This window comes from Oreochromis aureus, linkage group 10 (assembly GCF_013358895.1).
Source record: "Oreochromis aureus strain Israel breed Guangdong linkage group 10, ZZ_aureus, whole genome shotgun sequence".
NCBI lineage: Eukaryota > Metazoa > Chordata > Actinopteri > Cichliformes > Cichlidae > Oreochromis > Oreochromis aureus.
Genome location: NC_052951.1, coordinates 10,689,768 through 10,712,618, shown reverse-complemented (window position 1 = coordinate 10,712,618; position 22,851 = coordinate 10,689,768). Strand labels below are relative to the sequence as shown.

Below are 22,851 nucleotides of genomic sequence, written 5' to 3'. Positions count from 1 at the left end.
ACTGACAGTGGTATGAAATAGAAGTATTTTGCAATTGCTCACCATTAAGTGATTGTTTTGCTATTGAGCCATTTGTCACAATATGTTGAAGGAGATTTGAGATCCAATAAATCCTTACTATTGATAAATAAATAAAAAAAAAACCCTGGTGGTGCCCCTATACCTAACTCCATGTTTATGTGAATCATCATCATCATCATGTCTCCTCTCAGCTGTGATCTCAGAGGCAAGTGAGTCTCGCTGCTGTGGGAAATTCCACCACAAGGCGTAATAACAACATGCCAGATAGTCCCAGCTCCCAGGAATAGAGCAGACAGTAAATGAACGGAACAAAACAGCCTAATCTTTCCATTTATATTCACATAACGATTAGTGCAGATACATGTATTTTTCTTAAAAAGGTAAAACTGCAGAGCCAGTGATAAATTCTCTCAGTGTGGGGGTTACTTAAAGCCATCTCGACCTTGACAACAGTGCACGCACTTAGACTGCAGCTAGAAGGGGAGGAAATTCAGCCTGCTTCCCCCTTTCCTGTTGCAGCTTCAAAAGATAATCTGGACGTGGTGGATTGCATTGCAATGACATCACCCATGCCTCAGTTCCAATGGTTACACGAACAGGGTTTCAAAGAGAATACAGTCTGCTCAGCTGCACTAAGCCATGTGTACATACCAGCTTCATGCTCTACTGAGCTAAAAGCCCCATAATGGTGTTTGCCATTAACCACCGAAAGTTTAACATATGATCAAACTAATTTCTGTTTCACAAAAATGAATTCATAATTAAAAATATGCTAAATATCTGTTGAGTTGAGTGAACTTGAACAGTTGCCTACAGAAATTAATCACTGAGATACCAGCGAGATTAACTGACTGTGTAGAGGTGCATGTGACAATAAGTGAAATTATATGTTGCGGTTTACGAAAACACAAGACAATTTTCACTTGCTTCATTTATTCTGTAATACAATAAATGCAGGCATCTGCATTTTTTACCATCATTTTTCTTTAAAAACAATTTTTTTTGAGTGTTTTTTAGCAACCTGCATAGATACAAAATGTGAGTATATAATATGACTACATTTACATCCAATATAAGAGTTACATGTTTTTCCTTATTCCTTTCCCATAAAAGGGACAACAGAAAAAACAAAACAAAAACCAAAACAAAACAATTCAGCCAAGCAGGAAAATGGAAGCTTAGAACGCTTAAAACCTGCAGCACTCTGCACAAGAAAGCCTCTTTGGAGGCGAAAGCCGGAAAGGGATCAGTCAGCACAGCCAACAATAATTAGTTGTACATTTTCAAAGAGGCTTGAAGCCTTATGCTGAGTCAGTCATGAGGCACTTTATGGGAGGGGTGTCTGTAGGTTACTGCTCTGATAAACAGAAATATGTCTGAACTTGACAGCCAAGGAGGTGAAGCCAAATCAAGGAAAATACTGTCAATGTTAATATAAGTATAAGCATACTAATACTTTGGGCATAGGCAGCATTACAGAAACTGACATCAATTTCACTGGCTCTGGAAGAACTTAGGATACTGTTGGGTTGCTACACTGGCAGCGAACTGATGCTGACAGTAATATTTAAGGATGAAATACTGATGTTTCATTTAAGCACATATGAAAATATTTTAATGTGTAATTATTCTTTTTTAGTGCTTTTGTCGTTACAGTTGGACTCTCAGGAACTTGGAATGAATGTGAATTTTGAGATTTATTTGCCATAAAAAAAATAAAAAGACGCACAACAAGCAGTTATATATTAAATTAGCTGATAATATTACTTAAATTATTTTTTTTAAATTTCTGTAAATACTATAATAATATCATTTTCATTGTTTTTCTTTTTTTGTTGACCATGGTTACAATAAAGTTCCTTAGGGTTTACTGACAACATAGCAACAGCAACTGATAATGGGGAATATGCCACTCGAGTATTTTTAGATTAAAAAACAGGCTTTGACACTGTTGAAGATAAATGATTATTTTAAAACATACAGATATAAAAAACCTGTGAGAGAAAGTGAAATGCCAAACAGTTGTGGGTTCAGGCATGACACCCGGTTAAGAGAGTGTCAGTACCTGTAGCCATGACAATGTTGTCGTTAGCTCTGAATATAGCAAAAGTAGTTATCATTATCATCATAGTATTATTATAGTATTATGTGTTTACTAGCACAGAAAAGGAACAAATACTGAGTAACCTTAGTTTGAAGTCGCCCCTCTGCTGTCTGTTATCATGTTTAGTAGATCACAGTTAACAGTGTTGAACCTGCAAAACATTATCTTGGAGCTCAAAGGATGGATGTCATCTTATATCACAATCCGGCACAAAAAATATAAGTCAAGTAATAATGTCACCAAATGACTATATAATGTTAAGGATATCAAATGACAAAGTAGATGTTGCTGCTTATGTAAGTGAAAAAAACACAGAAAAAAAATCACCTAAATCTGTAAGAAACTCTGCTTTCAGCAGCACCGTTTTCAGCAAAAAAGCTTTGGTAAACCCACTGTAACACAGAACAAACAGCTGACAGAAAAAAAAGTAATTGGCTGCTGGAAAGTTGATCAGCTAAAAAGCCTAATGTTGTTCTCGGGGTCTGATGGGACCCAAATCAGAGCTAAATTTAGGGAATAATGGACTTGTATGCAAATACCACTCCAAATAAATGGTAAAGTTTCACTGCGTATGGAAGTTTGATATGGAAGTGGGTATAAGAAATGTTTCTGTAAGCTGTGATTTTAGCCATATAGCTACCAATTGGGCAGAATGTAAAATCAAAAAGAAGGATGATGAAATTAAAAAGTCGCCTTACTGTCTTTAGATGACTAGTAAGTGGATGTTAAAAAGTTAATAGAAAAATTATACAAAAAAGGGTAATACATTTTGACTTTTGTTGCTGTTTTGATGCAGCATCAAAGTTAAGAAATGATATCGATCTTGGTTAATGTGCAGCTTCTTTTGTGGCACAGATGTATCGAAGTAAATATGTTTTATCTGCTTTCATTTAACTGCACGTTTGTTAAATGTTGACATTTGGTAAAGATGACCTGCATTTTAAAAAAACTGAATTCATGTATTGTCTGGAAATGGTTATTTCAGAATATAATTGATAATTGCACTATTTCTAGGTTTTTTGTTTGTTTGTTTTTTGACATTTTAACTATTCAGAGTTAGAAAGTTGGCCAGATATGAATTTTCTTTGAGTCAAATAGAAATTGTTTTGTCATATAAATTTAGTAATTCAGCTTTGGTTAAAACTGAAATTGATACACTTAAATTTAAAAGATTCTGAAAACTGTTGTTTATTCTGTTTGGGTGAATGATAATATACCGTGTATAAAATGGAATTAAATAAATTTATACTGACAGATGTGCATCTTTTTCTCCTTTTTTCAAACACATCTTTTGTTCAAATTAATAACATTAACAAACAACTTAAAACCGGGGGGTTCCTCATGGATCTGTATTAGGACCATTCCTGTTCATTTTATGACATGGTGTAATTTCCAGAGCACTACAAACAATATTATTTGCAGATGACACCAAACTTCTATGTTGTGATAATAATTTGAAACAACTTCTGAATGCATTGGGAAAATAGTTAAGTAAATTAAAGATGAACATTTTAATTTAATGACCTGGTTGAGCTTAAAACTGTCCAAATGCACAAATATAAATAATTTGTTTCAAGTCAGGCAAAAACATCATGTAGTATCATAAAACTATATATTTAACAAGCAGGCTGCAAGAACCTATGGTAAATATTTCAGTATTACAGTCAAGGGAGTAAAACGGGGGAATAACTGCACAGAGGAAACAAAAACTTGCATGTCACTGCCTAAGTACATACAGCTGTATAAAAACAAAAAACAATGAATTGGCTCGGTAAATAAGTGGTTTGACTTCTGTGTTTTGCTGAGTTCTCACTGTGGTCATAATGATATTACTGTCGCCTGTTATTCTTGTTATGTTCACATATCTATGAGAATATTATATTTTTCTGGATTTTTACATTATAAAGTAGGCTTTGATAAGACCTACACACACACACACACGCACACACACACACACAAAGCCCAAAATGCTGACTTTAATTAGTATGATCACATGTAAATTTTGCATGCAATCTCTTTACAAAGTACAATGGAAAAACAAATTTAATAGAATCTGGTCAAAGCATCTAAGTAAAAATATGTTTTTTGACTCTGATTCAAAGCAGCAAATGGTCTGAATAATACTTGTCATAAATATGACAGACATCAGGGATCCTCCTTCAAATGAAAGTGAACCTAATGGCAGGAGTATGGGTGTAGCTGACTGCAAGTATTTTGAATATACGGGAGTGAAGGAGCCTTAAGTGTGCTAATTTCACTGTACATCCTTTGTCTATCCTTAGAAAAAAAGATTTCCTTTTCCAAATGCATCTAAGCATTCCCTCTCCTGTGCATGCGGTGTGTTTAATGTCTACTCACTCCGTTCTTTATTGATATATCAATTCCTGACTGAAGGGCAGAATGGAAGGGAGGTGGGGTAAGAGAACGATTCAGAGGACACAGAACTCGACATTAGACGTGTGTGGACGTATTTATTTGTTTACTCTTCCAGGGTCCTGGATGAGATGAAGCCACGGCATTTCTAGCAGCAGCAACCCCGAGAGCGGCCATATGATATGCCTGTGTGCCACATTTCATACCGGCCACTCGGAACAGATTACATTAGAGGCAGTGTCTCAAAAGAACGTGCATCGGTGTGCGTAACTTTATCTGAACTCACAGCGCTGTGAAATCCAGACACTGTCAAATCAGTTTACAGCAGTCAGTCGGCTCCTATGCCTTTTATAACTTGGGGGGGCGTCGGCACCGATACTTTACCATGCACGCACGCATATACACATACACACGCATGGACGTCATGAGCGCGCATGCTTCCACGGCCCCGTGCACTTCTTCTGAATTGCAAATCTGATACCCCCAGAAGCTACGCATTATGTGTAGCAAGTGGGCGCAACACGTTTTCTGAATCCGGTTCCGGTGTGCCGACGACACCGATGCCCGTGCCCACAGACTGATCACAGGGCTTTTACCCGAACAGCACCGAATTGTAGCAGCTGAGAGGCGGATGCGGAGCGAGGCTCGTCAAATCCAGAGGATTTCTCGCGGCTCACGGACTAGAATGCTCTTCCCTGTGTATCCCCATGAACGGATGACAACCTCCAAACAAACCTATACTGAAAACTTTCAGCTGTCCGTTTGACGCGGGGGTGTTATTGAGATTTCTTCCCCCCTCCTTCTCACCAGATTCAAGAAAGAGGCATCATGCAGGTGCAAACTGTGGGCTAACGTTACTGATATGACTTGCTGGGCGCTGACGCGTTTCATTGTGCCATGACAACCCTGCATTGTCAGATGCCATTTTACTCTGCGCTATCCCAGCGTCTGGAATTCCAACATACTGGGCCTGTTGTGTAATTAGAAGTTCGTGAGGCAGTAGCAAACAAGCTGGTGCAATGAGGGGCTACGCTGTCCAAGACACTGTGCGCAATTTGTGCTGAAGCTTATGGGTCCTGCGTACTCAAGCTCCCGGCTTCCACTTGGAGAGGTGTGCAGCGGGGCTACAGCGCACTGGCTGTCGGCTTCACATCTGGACCGCTTGGCTACTGTCATCTGCGGCCTGTTCGGACCGTGCACACCCTGAACTTGTGTGTTTTAAGGGGGACTGGCTGTGATCGCCTCGGATGCGGATGGTGTCGTGTTAGGGAGAACGGGGGGCTAATAGGCTGGGAGTTGACGTTATAGGTGATCCACTGGAACACCGAGATCCAAAGCTGGACTGGCTGACTACTCGAGAAAAAAAAACGCTTATCCCAGCTATGGATTTTCCCTAGCAAAGTCACGCATTTTTAAAGGCAACGCTAGGGTGACACTGCAGTCTTCTCGCCACATCGGTTATTTCGTCGTCCGACAAAAAATAAAAGAGTGAAAGTGGAGTATTGTCCGTCGTACGTATCAACGCAGTGGGATTTCTACGTCTGGTCGGCGTTCCCCCCCACCCTTCCCGCGGTGACGGTTATGGGTCGGAAGCGGTGTGTCGGTGCAGATTGTTCCAAGATGGCGGCCGGGTGCTGCGGGGTGAAGAAGCAGAAACTGTCGGGATCGCCCGGATCAGGGGGTCCCGGCGGGGTGGGGGCGGGAAGCGGGGTGGCAGGAACCGGACATTGTGGCTCGGAGCTGGGGATTGGCTCCTCCGCGACAGTTGCAGCGGCGGCGAACGTGAGCCGAGCCAACGGCCTGGGGGGACCCGGGGGTAACGTTAGCGGCAGCAGCAGTAGTAGTAGTGGTAGCAGCGGCACAAACGCTCTGTCCCCAGCCCCGGCCGGATATAATACATCCGGCCTCTCCCCGAATCTCAGCCCAGGACCTGGTTCGGGAAGTGGAGGCAGAAAAATGGTCGTTTCGGCGGAGATGTGCTGCTTCTGTTTTGACGTGCTTTATTGCCATCTGTACGGATACCAACCTCCGAGAACACCCAGGTTTACAAATGATCCCTAGTGAGTATTTTTTTTGTCTGCTGTTGTTTGCTGCATGTCAAAAGCTCACTGTGGTATTCTCCCAGAAAATGTATGTGGCAGCACACTTCGTGGGTTCAGCTCCGGGTTCTGTTCAGTTTTGAGAACACAAACTGTCACTTCGAAACACCCTTTTGCTTCTCGTGAATTTACACCGAAAACCTCGCGAATACAGCTTGAATTGGCTAAGTTGGAATATCGGGCCTTGTCGAAGAGACTCTACACTGGCCTGTCGCTAAACTAGCCGACCACTAACGCTACAGCGAATTTGATGTAGTGCTTATAAAGTAATCTTTTATGTCACTGGATAGAGTGAAAGGTCACTCATATATTTCCTGTCGGCACTTTGCGAAAGAAACCATTTACAGTGCTGTCAGACCAACTCTTAATAACACTGCTAACGTAAGCTAAGGGTGCTTGCTACTAGCTTTAGCTGTTACCAGCTAGCCACTTAGTCTTAAATCATAGAGGTTTGAACGAAGATAACGTCGTTGACTTTTTTTTAGTTTAACACCGGTAGCTTCGTTACGTGAAACATACGACACAACGTGTTAACTTTTAATATTTTGTATGTTAATATCAAGAATATTTTAAGTCGCCCTGAATGAACTCTGCTTTGCCACATACTAGGCTTAGCTTTGTTAGCTTTGAGCTACATTAGCTTGGTAACGAAGTATTAACAAGCTTTTAGGAATTAAATTAATGGTAAATATGCCGAGAGCCTCGGCTATCATGACTAGGAAACCAGCCGGCGGGTTTTACAATAAGTTTTTGTGTGGTGTGGACAAGACCAGTGTAGAAACACATAAAAATACCCGATTTTGGCACCAAACAACAAAGAAAAGGTGGTGCTTGCTAAGTACTTAGCAGCACTAATCTTTGCTTAATTTAACCGGCGTTAAAAGAAGAGCAGTGGCGGCGTTAGAAAAAGACAGCTAAAAAGTAGTTTAAATGTTTCGCTGTTTAACCATGCGAAGCATTCATTGAGCGAGATATTTTTCGTATTAACTGTTTAAAAAAATCAATAAATGTATGTTTTCTGCTCCTAAATGCATTCCTGCGCCCTCAACCGAGACATTTTGTCTCCACCTTATGTTATAGCGTCTGGCTTGCGGTTGTTTAACCCAACATATAAGCCTGTAAGACGGTTGTTTACATTTGCAGCCGTACCCAACAATTTCATTAACCATTATAAATATAATAGGCCAGATGACTTTGAAATAACTTGTTGATCTTGTGTGATCATTATTAAAAGAATGAGAAATCTTGTCTTTCCATTGTACTGTCACGTGACACAGAGGCATACTTATCTCATTAGACAGACAGTAAATTACATTGCTGTATACATGTGGGGTGTATGCATGCTGTCGGTTGTTTGTATCTACCAGCTCAAACCTTTCAGTGTTTATGGAAATCATTACCTACCCTGACAAACGGTCCCCTGTGTACACTGTAATACATATGTAACACACACACTGCTTTTTGCATGTGTTTATTTGCATTTATTGTGTCGAATATGCAGAGATGCTGATTTTGAATTCTTGATCTCTGAAAGGAAATCCAGCTTGCGGGAATTTTTAATCATAAAAGGGTATCCTCAAAGTCTGTCAGACATTTCCAAGTCTCTCTCAACTGCATGTCAGGAAACTGTAGGTAGAAATGCTTACATATTCAAATATACAGATTGCTCAAAACTCAGTGGTGGGTGTCACCTGACATGTCCCTGACAAAATAGATAGAGCTTATTAGGCCAGAGTTCATGTTGCTAGACTTACCTAATGCACAATAAGCTAAATAAGAAATACATTCTTGATGGTAAAACTAAAAATTTTTTATTTTTCATATTTAAGTTGTAGTCATTCTTTTGCTCATTAATTCCAGGACTTTGTACTGACATCTGCAAAAATCCTTCATAAGAGAATTCTCCTCATGTTGGCCCCCAATACTGGTCTTGCAGCCTATATGGGTGTTTCCAGTGATAATACACTCACACACACATTTTCTGTTGTACCTCCCAATAAGAGACTATGTAGAAGGAAAAACTGTGAAAAAAAATTAGTACAAATTACTCCACAGCCTCTTGTCCACTCTTAGCAACAAAGCCTCAAACATTAAGCTACATTGCATTGGTAATCAGGATAAGTGCATCATTACAAGGAGAGTATGAGTACTTGAAATGCCAGCAAAGGGGCACAGACCTTGGTAAATCCCATATTTACTGAATATTTCTGTGTCCAGCAAAGTGTCATGCAGTTTAATAAATGGCAAGTATTTGGTGCTGACTTTCTAAATATTGCAGTAAGGGTATATTCTCCACAGCAGAACAAATTTACTGAAGTGATCATGCAATATTTACATTTGGGAGCCTCTCTGAAAGGCACAAATCTTGTCCATATTTAACTCGAGCTGGCCAGTCTTTAAGGCTGAGCATTGGGCTTGTGCTTAACCTTCAGATTAAACCCAGACATGTACTCGTGTCTAGGAATGTAGCATGCTAATGACCACACAGAAAACCTCCCACAGGCTTTAGGAACTCATGGTCTTGGATGCCCTTGACATGCCCTTCTCGTGGGGCCATTGTCAGTTTGAATTATTTAACTGCTGCAACAATGCTGCTGCATATGACATAGATGCACTGCTCTGCGCAGTTAGTCGATCAGCTCTGCAAAGTCACATTTGTTGTAATGGTATCAAAAATTTGAGGGATAAAAATGTGTGTTCTGAAGACCTAAACATGAGTTTGTTGTGTGTCCTGTGCATCCATTTCAATGATCAAACAACATTAAACATTGTCTGCATATTTTTTTCTGTTTATTTAGTTTTGGATTTACAGCTATTTAGCATCCGCTTTAAATGAAATGAAATATTTGAGTGTATTTAAAATACATCTGCTGTATTTTTTTTACTGCACGGAGACTTAATAAATTACGCCATCCACCAGCTGCTGCCACAGTCATGTTAGCAAGGCTAGTCAGCTAATTTAGACTAGCTAGCTGACACAGCAGGAATATGGGGTGCTTGTGCCTGTAACCGTTTTGTTCAGTTCTTTCAAATCATGCCAGACCCTTTAGTCTGGGTGGGGTTAATTTGAAATTCCAGACCGGATGCTCTGTGCCGTTCCTGCATCTGACTTCCTGCCCTCACCATCTGGTTTGTGCAGCTTGACCCGTCATAAATAGACTCGGCGTGTGTTGTTAGTAAAGCAGAGAGCCAGTTTTGAGATGCATCCATATGCGCTTTGGGAACTACACGCATAGTGGACCCTAGTAGGAATGAGCAATGTTAAATGAGTAGGCATTGTTTAATAAAAATGTTATGTTGGATACAAATTTTGTAAAATTTTTGTGAAGTGAAGCAGCCACTGAAATTTAAGGTTTACAATTTGAAAACAAATTAAAATGTAGAAATCATGCTAAGTTTCTGAGTGTACTGATCCACTGTGTTACCAGAATAAATGAATAATGGCTCCTTTTTTGACTACATTACCATCTAACAGAAGAAATTCATTCAGAAAGGGCTCACTTCTGTTGCCAGTTGAAGCCACTTTTAGTTTAGTTTTAGTTTTTTAAATGTATTTTGTTTTTTGAGATAAATAAAACTTCATTGAACCATGAGTCAATTTGATTTTGTTTTGTATAAAATATCATTTAAATATCTTCAGATAAAACACACCCTTTTTTTCTTAGTCTTTACACATGTCCAATATTTTAGGAGTGAACTCAGACATGCTGGAAAAGACTCCTGTGCAAAATCATCCATTTCTGTCACCGAATAATTTGTCAAGGATATAATAATACTGTGAAACCTTTGTAGCTAAACTGTAAAAGTGTCATGCTGAATTTTGAATTGAATTATTTTTATCTGTACTTAGAATCTGACTGGTGCTTATGATCTGGAAAGAGATCATTTGGAGCCCTACAGTGGCATGTGAGAATAAAACTTTACATAATCAAATGACTGTACATGATGCAATATACATATATAGTGTGTGTATAGAAAATTTATGTATTTATTTGTTTTTTTTACTTAGCAAGCGCCTTTAAGTATAGTGTTTCAGACACACATTGGACAGATGACAAAAAGGTATCCAGGGTAGATGGGGTGTGTGTTCTTATTTCCATAATTCTCCATGGGCCATACACCCTGTTTTGCATGGTTTTGCCATGGACATACCATGATGCCTTCCAGCATTGACTGTTGTACTCAGTAATGCTTGATGGATGCAAACCAAAAGGAGATGTGAACCTTTTACTGTCCTGTTCTCTGCCTAATGCACTCTTGGCTCCAGTGAAACAGCATGTAACTCGGTAATTCTGTGTTTTTCACACAGTGAGTCCAATGAGGAGTTAAAAATAAGCAAAAAACTTGGTGTAGTTGGTTTCTTTTTTTTCCAATGTGTTTTTTTTTCTTTCTTTCTTTCTTTCTTTTTTTTTTTTTCCCAGCTACCATAAAAGCTGGAAATTGTAGTAAGTGTAGAAAATCATTGTTTCAAAAACAGATTTGGGTTATTCTGTTGTGGATGGACAGATGGCCCAGTGCTATGGGCTAAAGTCTTTGATGACAACTAATCCGTCATAATGTAAGACACTTGTCCCATTTCAGTCCAATGTGAAAAGGTCTGTCTTACTAGCTGCAAAAAACTTGGTGATGTGTCCTTCTAATGAGCTTTTATAAGCCCTGAGTAGGCATTTCTCATCTTGTGTAAACACATTAATAATGTTCAACTACTTTAACACGGTATCTTGTTCGTCTGTTGTTTTTCAGCCCGCTGTTTGTCACATGGAAAATAGGCAGAGACAAGCGGTTGAGGGGTTGTATAGGTACATTTTCTGCCATGAATCTGCACTCAGGACTCAGGGAGTACACCCTTACCAGGTAAGCAAAAATGGGGACTCACTACTTTGTGCTTCAGAGCAGAGCTGCAGACCTCTGTCACAGAGAAGAAACATTCAGAAACGGCACAAAATGTTATTGAATGAGGGGAAAAAAGAGTAAATTGAAGTCATATTGAAGGTTATTTTTAAAATTTCATTTGTGTTGCATTTTGAGTGGAACTGATGTTTGTCTTTGATTCCAGATCCTGGGGCTTGGAAAATATTCCACAATATTTACTATTGTTCAGTTTTCTGTGAAGGTTTTAATTAATTACATCTATTTGGGAAAAAAAAAAAATTAAAATGTAGTGTGGTTAAAGGACAAACGTGAACCCTTGAACCCCAGGAATGCAGATATCTGGTGACATGAGTGACGTTCCCCCACATTAATAAAACACACAGGGTCACTGAAGGGTGTAATAAGGAAAACTAATCGTAGGCTTTTTGGAAAGATGTTAGTTCTTCACCTCGGTTATCAGTTGCCGAAGCCTGTGGACAGTGTTTTGTTCCTATAGTAGACTTCCAAACACTGAGAGAATCAATGCCAACATGGACTGAAGCTGTTCTGGAGGCACATGCAGGGCTCCTATCTTGTGACCACGTTTTCTTTTGGTATTAAAAACAAGCGGCATAAAGATTTAACTTTGTCTAAAGAAGACAAATAAAAAGGCTGTTTAGGTTCTGAATGTGCAGTGCCACGATTATGTTTGTCATTTGTCAAGCAAAATGTCACCAAAGCTACATAATCATTTATGCTCATGCAAAAATGCTGTTGTCTTCTAAATGATAGGTGCCATAACACTCTCCATGCGACAATGCTAAACAACACTAAAGTGCACATTCACTAGCAGTTGTTAGGACATTTGTGCCACGCATCACTGTTCATGAACTACACTGCCTGTGTGTGGTATGTGTTGGCATGTAATCTATCTCCGTTAGTACCTTGGATAAGTTTCAACAGCTGGTCTTAACTGCTGTGTTGGTCTTTGCTAAGACATGTCTGTAGAATGACACTCACATTCACCAAGTCTTAACTACCCCCGTTTGTGGTTTGTGATGATTATGAATGACCACAGCAAAAAAAAAAAAGAGGCAAAATTGCTGAAAAAAGGCCTAAGACAATTAAAAAGTGTGAAATCTGCACAAAAACTTGTCTAAGTGGCAAAAAAGTCAAGAAACAGCAGTGGATTAGGAAATAAATGGATAGAAAATTGTTGGGAATGGGGGATCTTATGTTAAGCAAACAATCATGGGAAAAGTGTCAGATCCTCCCAATCAATTCAAGAAAGGTGGGGTAATCAGACATATGGGTCCTCCACTAAAGTTATCAGTAAACAGTGGTGTAATTCATGTTTTTGGTGAGAATAAACCACCTTTTACTGGTTTTTGCCACTGTGGAAAGCAGCAGTGCTGACCTGCTTCTGTTCCTTTGACATCCTTGTAGTATCTACAGATAAATAGCTCATATAGAATTAAAACCTGTAAGTTAGCTCGTAAATGTTAAATATGTTCAGGAGATGGCTTTTCCTTTTTCTCAAATAGTCTGGTTATAGAAAAGGCAGCATCCGACATTCAACATGGCTGCAAGTATGCTTTGTTACAAGCTTGTGCACCTGTATGCCCACTCCTAAATAGGCTTGGATTTTTTTATAGCCAGTCGTAGAAATGAAGTTGGGTCACAACTAAACAGTGCAAGTGGCGCAACTGAGAATGCCTCAATTATACACTGTTGTGGATGCGGACAGCTGGAGACCTGATGGCTAAATAGTCGTTCCTGTCATACTTCTTTGAGGTCTGCCACCTGAGGTGCATGTGCAGTTGATACATTGTAATGTAAATTCTCTGTGGACAATTTAACAAAAACAAAACAGGCGGGATGGCCATCCTAATGGGTCTTCACATTCACTGTCTGATGATGAAATTTACATCACACAGACTTGTGGACATGGAAAGTATAATCCTGGACTTAGAATAATGTCAGACACTTTGACTAGTTTGCCTTAAGACCAGGCACAGGCTCTGTTGGTGCAATACGATGGAGGCCCAGTACCAGACGTTTGTCAAAAAACAAAACCACACTGCTCCTTGTGAGGTATTTTATATACTCTTTACAAATGGTGTTGAACTGCACTGGATCCGGTGACCACTAGTCCCGTCCCCCCCCCCATTCTGTTGCAAAGTGTGCTACTATATCTGTTACATACCAGCACCAGGACGGTGATCCCTGCACTGAGTCACCTCTTGTAATGCTGTTTTGCTTTTGTACTTTGATGTCTCCAGTGCCCTTAAAGACAGCCGCTTCCCCCCTATGACAAGGGATGAGCTGCCTCGCCTCTTCTGCTCAGTGTCTCTTCTCACCAACTTTGAAGACGTCGGTGATTACCTTGACTGGGAGGTAAGAGATGTTATTTGCTTGAACATGGCTGAGCACAGGGTGTTGCCCCCGCACTTTTGTGGTGCTTTGCAGCTTTGATGCAGACTCACATGCATCTCATTCTTCAAGCTATTATTGTACACGAGTGTGTCCACATGTTATTTCTGGGTTTGTCACTTGAAGGCATAACCAGCATTCTTGAAGCGGCAGCATAGTTTTAAAGCATTGTATTTATAAAATGAAAAAAGTTTTCTGGCTTTCAAAATTGGATTAATTTGATTGGGTGCTGTATCATTTTCCAAAACATCAGTAGATGTCTTTACCAGCTGTTATCTGTGAAAAGAAATATGATTTGGAGCTACATTTTGATCAATAGTACCATGTATTTCTTTTAATTGTAGTTTTAATTTCCATCAGAAGACTGAAAATTAAGAATAATATGTGAACAGAAATGAGAATACCCTGTAATAAACTGGCGCTTCAACCATGCAGTACATTGCATTTAGATGAAAAATGTAAAACAGATTCCATCATTAACTTTGAAGTACATTTTGAATGGAATAACTTGTTTCTCCACAGCTCTGTCTTCATTGGATGAAGAGATTTATAGGGATTTATTTTTGTGCCTGTCTTGAATTCTAGGTGGGTGTTCACGGTATTAGGATAGAATTTTTCAATGAAAAAGGATCAAAACGCACCGCCACCTACCTACCAGAGGTTGCAAAGGAGCAAGGTAAGATTTTGTTGTGCCTCTAACAATCTAGCTTCCTCTGCTTTTAATAAAGACAGAGTTGTATTGAACCGAGTGGGGAATATTTGGAATTGCTTTAAGAGATTTCACTCCTTTTACTTTAACTAGGTTGGGACCACATTCAAACCATAGATTCCTTACTACGAAAGGGAGGTTACAAAGCTCCCATCACAAATGACTTCAGGAAGACCATTAAGTTAACCAGGTAAGATTACATTTAATTGATTCAGTTATCTAATGCTGAAACATTAATGCGTCACTGCTGTACTGTTCTTGCAGCACACTTTCATTTAGATCCTTTTACCTGACGTGCACAAGGCTTAGCAGAACCAGCACAAATGGAGTTGTATACGTCAGTGTGTCTGGATGTACCTATGTGCATATGTGAGAAGGCATATATTGAGTCTGTTGATTAAACCTTTTGTGGCTCTTGAGGAAACTATGTGTAAATGTTCCATGAACTTCCATGCCACTTTTGTTGGGGCTCAAGTGTGACAGTGGCAAGCAAAAGAAGAAAACCCAGGGTGTAAGAGATGGGTGTAACCACAGTGACATCACCCTTTTGTTATGTGAAGTGCTGTTTTAAAACCTTAGCTCAAGGGGTTTTGTCCAAGAGTTTTTTTTGGGGGGGTTTTTTTTTGGGGGGGGGGGACAAAGTTTCAGCTAACACTATCAAGCTGCATCCAGTTACTATGGCTAGCTGCTATTTACTCTTCAGCAATATAAAAATCAGGATCATAACTTCACCAGTCATGCATTCTGCCTTGCACTAGGCTATAAAATATTTAGATTTAAATATAAAATATTAAATATATTTCTGGTATAAAACTATTAGAGCTTGCGGTGACTGATTTGCTTTTAGAGCTACCATTAAGTGAAATTCAAATTTCTGGCTGCAGTTTTCGTTGCCACTTGGTGGACGCTAAAAAAAGACTCTCCTCTGCTTGAATATCCCTTCTTGAGGCCACATTAGCCCTCATTAGCATAACACAGCTAAAGTCCATATGGTAGACTGTATTAGCAGACTGTATTAACAGAAGTGCTAGAAATCTGTAGTGTTTTAATGGCCAGCAAGGGTTGACCCCTGGTGGCAAACAAGATGCCCAATTGTACTGAAATATGTGGAAAGATGTCCCTGACTTTCCTCAGTCTATATCCTCAGTAAATATCTTCCTGTTGGTTCTCAGGTACTAGTTAAAAGCTTTGCTGAATATAACACATGTTCATTTAGTAACTTATGGTCCCCTTTAGTAAAAAGAGGAAAGCTAATGGTATGGTATACTGCAGTGTGTGGACTGTCTGTCACTTTGAGAGTCAGAGCTGCCCCATGCTACTGATGTCTGGTTTCAAACAGCTAAGATGGCAACAGTGAAAATGCTGAGCTTGAAGTTTAGAAAATGTTCACTTTGCTAGCCAATGTGTGATGCACGTTGCCTACATCCATCTTTTATGTAAATTTTGTTTTAAACTTGACTCTTTCCAGGAAGTTGCATTATGGTTATTGTATGAGTCAGATTTAGTAAAAGAAATCACGCATACAAGTAAAGTATCATCTGTGGGCCTGCTGCTTTAGTTTTGATAGCTACTGAACATTTTAGTACTGACACTGGACTGTATATGAAGAGCAAAGTGAGAGTGATCATGGCTCTCCTAACACTGGATTCAAGCAGTTACATTACAACACATCTCTTTTTGTCCCCAGGTACCGTAGCGAGAAGATGACGATGGGCTATGCAGAGTACATCGCCCACCGCCAGCACCATCACTACCAGAATGGCATTGGGCACCCTCTACCACCCTACAACCATTATTCCTGACAGCGAGCCGCATGACCAATCATTGGACCTCTCCGCAGACCTTTTCCCAGGAGAGCCCGCCCCCTCCTGGTCTAGCTATTTCTACTACTGTACCATTTTATGATGATAGTTTCCGTTGCCATGCTGGCCGTCTCCCAGACGTTGACATGGCAACGGGTGGCAACGAAGCGTTATTTGATTCTGACAAGAAATCCACACGTTTCCTTTTCTTTGCCTGTGGTTACGTTTTTGCAGCATATGTATTCCTATATCTGTAACCCCCCCCATTCATTCATATTTTTTGAAATTTAATCAAACGTTAGATTTTATTAATCTTTTCAGCGAACCTAATCAGGTGTTTGAGTCTGTGGATGGAAGGAAGTCTCTTCGAGTGGATTAGTCTCGCGCTTCTATTGTTTAGGCTTTGCTACAAATTTTTACATTTACTAAGAATTTTCTTTTTTTTCTTAATCTTTACGTTAACCTACTCTTAAACATGTAACACCATGTAGCAAGGCAACTGCAGTTTTCAAAGGCTGTCGTCTCTTCTTGATTCCTCTCAAAAAAACAAAACAAAAAAAAAGACTGAGGTTTGTTTTAGCTTGTAAACTCTTGTAGTGTTGTAGTTGGAACTATGTATTGGAATATGTATACTCCAAAGTATAGATGGTAGGATTGTGGTGCCTCTTGGCCAGCTTGTGCTGGCAATATTTATTGATTGAGCTCACAATCGTGTGTGTGATTTCTGTGTGTGGATATAGACATCTGCCACAAGACAAAAAACTAGTAGAAATTGGATGATACTTAAAGATTCCCCTACAAACGAGTTTGGAAACCTCCCCCTCAGAGTATTTGTAGTGTTTTGTTGTGGAACCTCTAAACCATGAACAGCTGTGTCCCTTATCGGTTTTTGTTTTAATCATTTTTTTTTAAATTCTTTCAAATTTAAAGTAACTGCTGGAGGAAGCCATTTTGTCCAGGGATAATCGTGTCACCGTGATTTATTAATAAACAGTGTAAAATTCTCTGCATTGGAGAGGGGGAGCGGGCACAACTACAGGTCCCTACAGAGGGGAGGAAAAACACCCCAAAAAAAGCATGGCTGAGTAATACTTAGATTTAAGTTGAACGTGTGTGTTTGTTTCTGAGTTTACTGGCAGGGAGTCACTTGACAGGGACATGCTATAACTACTCAAAGCCATAATCTCTTCTCTCTATTCCACACTTTGTAGTCCGTTGTTTGGTTTTGTATTCGTTAACCTCTGGTAGATGTATCAACTCTCCAGCTTCTGAATGCAAAAGCAGTTTCGAGACAGACCGCATCACTTGACATACTTGTCAAACCAGGCGGGTTTAGTCATTTGCTGAATGTGCTGTATGTTGCCCACGCTAATGGGGAAAGATTGTCTCGTCTCTTTACATTATAGCTAACAATGGTCACTCGTCCACAAAGTATTATGTATCAAAGCTGTCATTTTGATCCATTGAACACGCACAAAGGAAGTGATCTCATTACCATGTTTGTGTCATGTAGAAGTTCATGTCATTGTGCTGTTTAGAAGTGCAGCCAGTCAACGTAGTTGTTGAAACCGCACTACTGCCATTCTGCTCCGGTACTTCACTCTTTGGTGAGATCCCACTGATCCTGTTTGTGTGTCCACGGCGCTGGTGACGTTTTTGTCAGCTTGAATGGGCAGTCAGGTTGAAGCAAACACAGTTGAATTAGTTGGAACAGATTCTCTGCACGGGGTTCAGTGGCTCACAGTCAAGGTCTACGTATATATGAAAAAGCCTACACATAAAGACTCAACAAGCCATCTCCCATTCAGATATTTACTTGCTGTGAGTCTCATCCGCACACACTAGGATAGTTGGCTTTACTTGTCAGAGCGTTTGAGCCGTGAAGGATCGCTGTGCGGGTCGCTTGTTTCGGGTTTTAGTTCGCTAACTGGAATTTTTGAGAGGTTCTTGTTACTTGACCAACATCTTTCTTTGTAACAGCCTTTACTAACTGACAGGTTATTTTTTTCTTTATGCAAAAATGTCAAGGGCTTTTGGCACTCCATCCACAGTAACCCGAAATGACCCAGATTTCAGTTGTGTTGCCTTAAATGAATGATTTAAAGAAAGGAAAAAAACAATGGACCAGTAGATGATGCCCTGAGTGTCCCTCTGTCGCTCTTTTCTTTTCCATCATCACACCACAGCGTAGGAAAGAGCCTAACATGACGTTTTCCTGCTTTTGAATGCCAGTGCTCTCTCTAAGAGGGCAGCTGGATGCCCGCAGCCTTCTGTTTTTTCACCCAGCTGGCTTTTGGAAGGCCTGTGTCGACTTCAAAAACGAAAAAAAACAAAACAACCAATGCTCTTAAAGGTAACGTCAGCCGCTGTGGTGTTCAAACTGTTTCTTGTACACTACATGACGAGGAGGAACAGCCAGGTGGTCATTTCCTGGTCCATTTAAACACAGCACAACCTGAATTTTTCTGCTGCAAAACCAAATTGACCATGCTCTTTTACATATGTCTTTGTATACACATGCAATGTATTTTGTTGCATGTATGTATGAGTATGAGACCTATGGTTTTATCCATGATATGCTTGATCTATGGCTTACACACTCTTATTAACCATTAAGAGATTTAAGACAAATATGGTGCTATCTGACCTCATATTGGGGTGGTCACAGCTCGTGACTGGTCATGCGGACTCATTGATCATATCATACTTAAAGATGATACATGTAAGATTTTCTCTTTAGTACATTCCTGTGAAATGAGTCATGACGGCACATTTTAATACCGAAGTATGATTGTCACCAATTCATACAGTAGCCCCCAGCAACCTCTGCTTTCACGAAGTTCACTGTGGGTTATTTTGGGATCAATTCCCTATGGGAAATACGGAATATAGTGAAGAAGGAAAAGTCCCAGAAGCAACATGTTACAGGGGCTATGGAATGTACTGTCAGCGGTCGTTATTACAATTTACCAGTGATATATTAAGAGAAAATCTTACATGTTTTACCTTTACTATCCTTGATATATGCAGATCTGTTCAACAGGTGTTTTTATTTTGTTTGTTTTTTGTTTGTTTTTGTTTAGTTTTTTTCCTACCAGTGCAAGTCAACACCCCTTGCAGGTTTGAAAGGACAAGAAGTCACAAGTTAACCTCATTCCCCTTGATCGCTCCCTACACTGTGGCCCAGCCTCATGGCCTAGTTTGTCAAGGTGTGTGATGTATGTCGTTCGGCAGATGGTGACAGTAGTCGTGGTCGTCTTTAGCCTCCTCCTGCAAAATTTGATGCTGTTTTTTTTTTTTCCTTTTCTTTTTTTAAAAACGACAAATCCTCAGTTTTTCTTCTAGCTGCTGAATCGTTTGACCTCCTCAAAGAGTAAGGTTTGAGTTGTTGACTAGTGAACGATCCTGTTTTGTTTTTTTTTGTTTTTTTAAGCCACGTTGAAGGAAAGCATCTCCTAAAATGGGACGGAGAGTTAATATTTTACGCAAGGACACAGAAAACAGTCCTGCTTCTGTACTGGTTTAACTGTTTAAAGCATTAATACCTCATGGGATCTTATGGAACGACATTTGTAGTTTGTCTGTAGCAGATTGTGTTTTGGTTCCATACCAGGGTTAGAGTTCAGCCTCAGCATTCCTTGCGTGGTCATTCTCATATTTCGTGGAATGCTCAAGCTCGTGTTACCTTCGTATGTTTGACTGAACCAAAGATGCCAGCGGCCATGCCCAAATGCTGCTCTTCAGGCCTGGCTTCCTGTCCTTCCAAAAAAAAAAAAAACCCCTGCAATTGACAAAATGTTTTGTCTTTTTTCTTTCTTTCTTTTTTTTTTAAATGTGCGATTTTTCTCAACTGTCTTGACTTATTAAGCAACCCAATTTTTCAATGATTTTTTTCATTGACTCTATCTCTGAAGCCGTAATTGGCCTCAAGGATGGTTAAAAATGGTTGCAAGTTGTTGTTACTTGTTTTGTTTTATTATTATTATTATTATTATCATTATTATTGTTATTATTATTATTGCTATAATTTTCAAAAATGAAAATCCCATGGTGTGCCTCCTAGCTTTATGGGTTTATAAATGTTTTTTTTCCCTAAAGACCAGCAGTTATACTTTGTATGAACTATGGATTTATTCCTTATTTTTTATGCCATTAAAGATGAAAAAGCCTGTTTTCTTTACTCTGGACCCAGTAGCTGCACTGGTATACAATCGCACTGATAGATGAATTTAGAAAAAAAAGAAGAAATGACAACAATAACAATAATAATGATAATAATAATAATGACAAAAGAAATAAGAACTACAATAAACTTGTGTTTGAAAGTTTTATTATAAAAAAAAAAAACTAAGAAAAAGAGAAAAAAAAAGGAAAATGACTGTTTTTGTACATCAAAATAAATTCTTTTCAAAGGAATATTTTGGATCTAGTTTCAAAATTATTTTAGTGGTTTTCTATGTTCTGAATTTTTGAGACACTGACTTCTTAAGACGTGTCACTGTACAAAATGACTTTTTTCTGTTGCAGTGGCCTGATGGGCTGGGAGGGTTACCTGGTGTAACTCCTCATACCAACTTTTATTTCATTTCTTTAAAAAAAACAAAAAACATTTTGGATCTTTTTTTTTTTCCTTCTGCTTTAGTAACTTGACAAATTGTTGATGGAATAATATGAACTGGGAACTTCAAATCCAACCCCTGTAGAGCTAGACCCTTCCTTTTTTCCTATTGAATTGCTGTTAGTGTGACAAGACTTGAAATGGGCATTTATTATGATAGTATGACTCAATAAAAAAAATAAACACAAAAAAAATAAAAAAAGAAATTAGCAAAAAATTGCAAAAGACAAGTGTGGGGAGGGTTGAAAGAATATATATAGATGGGTTATCTGAGTATGTAAGCAATGGCTGTGAAGATCATGTAGTTTTAAACATTGTTACCTTTTAAAATCATTTATTCAATAAAAAAAAATTACAAAATCAACTTGAAAGAGAACGTGTCATTCTACTTTCTTGCAGCATGTACATTAAACTAGCTAAACTAACCTCCAGTATCTTCAGCTGATTGATGGTGGTCCAAACTTCATACTGCACCTATGCATTATGCTGTTTGGACAGTTACAGTTTGTCCTGCTTTAATTGCATGTTGAACTAATGTATGCCTAAACATTTATTTTTCAGGGAACATGGTCCAGTTCAAAGGCAGCATGGGCAAGAGTCCAGTTAACCTGTATGGTCTTTAGTAATGGAGCTGGATAATATTTGGTGTAACTGGCAGAAAAATGTGATGCCCTGCGAGTGTTCTGGCGTCTTATTTTCTTTTTAAACCCCAAAATTGCCCTCAGTAGTTCTCATTGTTTTGCATTTCACATGGAAGTTTTCCCAAATGAAAACTGTGAATGGCACGTTTACTAAGAGCACATTACATGTTTCATTTACCCTTGCTATGATGGGGTGGAGGGCAATTTCCAAGCAAATCCTCAAAAAACAAAATCCATGAGATTCACCACAGTGCTGGAAACATTGCTCTGAGATTTTGGTCCATGTTGACACAGTTGTTGCAGATCCATGATACAAATCTACTATTGCTCTGCATCCCAACGCTGCTCTAGTGGATTGAGATCTGGTGACTTTGGAGGCCACTGGAGTACAGTGAACTCACTGTCATGTTTAAGATTGGTTTAATTTTGTGCCATTGCACATTATCCTGGCTGAAGCAGCCATCAGAAGATGGGTACTCTGTGGTCATATAGGGGTGGATATGGTGAGGAACAACACTCAGATAGGCTGTGGTGGTACTAAGTGGCTTAATGTGTGCCAAGAAAACATCCCCTACACCAGAGGTGTCGAACTCCAGGCCTCGAGGGCCTGCAGGTTTTAGATATCACCCTGGGTCAACACACCTGAATCAAATGACATTACCAGGACTCTGGAGAACTTCAAGACATGTTCAATTCAATTCAATTCAGTTTTATTTATATAGCGTCAAAACACAACAGGAGGAGGAGGTAATTTAGCTTTTAAATTAGCTGTGATGGATCAAGGACACATCTAAAACCTGCAGGACACCGGCCCTCAAGGCCTGAGTTTGACACCTCTGCCCTACACCAGGGGTGTTGAACTTCAGGCCTCGAGGACCGGTGTCCTGCAGGTTTTAGATATCACCCTGGGTCAACACACCTGAATCAAATGATTACTTGGTTACCAGGCCTCTGGAGAACTTCAAGACATATTGAGGAAGTAATTTAGCCATTTAAATCAGCTGTGTTGGATCAAGGACACATCTAAAACCTGCATGACACCAACCCTTGAGGCCTGGCGTTCCCCTCACCCCTGCCCTACACCATTAAGCCATGACTAATAGTCTGAACCAGGGGTAGGGAACGTTAGTTCTCGAGAGCCGGTTTTAGATCTCACCCTGGATCACCACACCTGAATCAAATGATTAGTTCATTACCAGG

The 22,851-nt window shown here is 39.5% G+C and overlaps 1 protein-coding gene across 1 annotated transcript; it reads left to right on the top strand.

Moving 5' to 3' along the window:
* The first annotated feature begins 4,880 nt into the window (after positions 1-4,880).
* On the top strand, positions 4,881-21,374 carry ammecr1 (AMMECR nuclear protein 1). Its single transcript, XM_031751090.2, has 6 exons — positions 4,881-6,558; positions 11,341-11,451; positions 13,731-13,845; positions 14,467-14,557; positions 14,684-14,780; positions 16,278-21,374. Exons 1-6 carry the CDS (start codon positions 6,080-6,082, stop codon positions 16,390-16,392), a joined length of 1,008 nt encoding a protein of 335 aa, XP_031606950.1. The 5' UTR covers positions 4,881-6,079; the 3' UTR covers positions 16,393-21,374.
* The last annotated feature ends 1,477 nt before the right edge of the window (positions 21,375-22,851 follow it).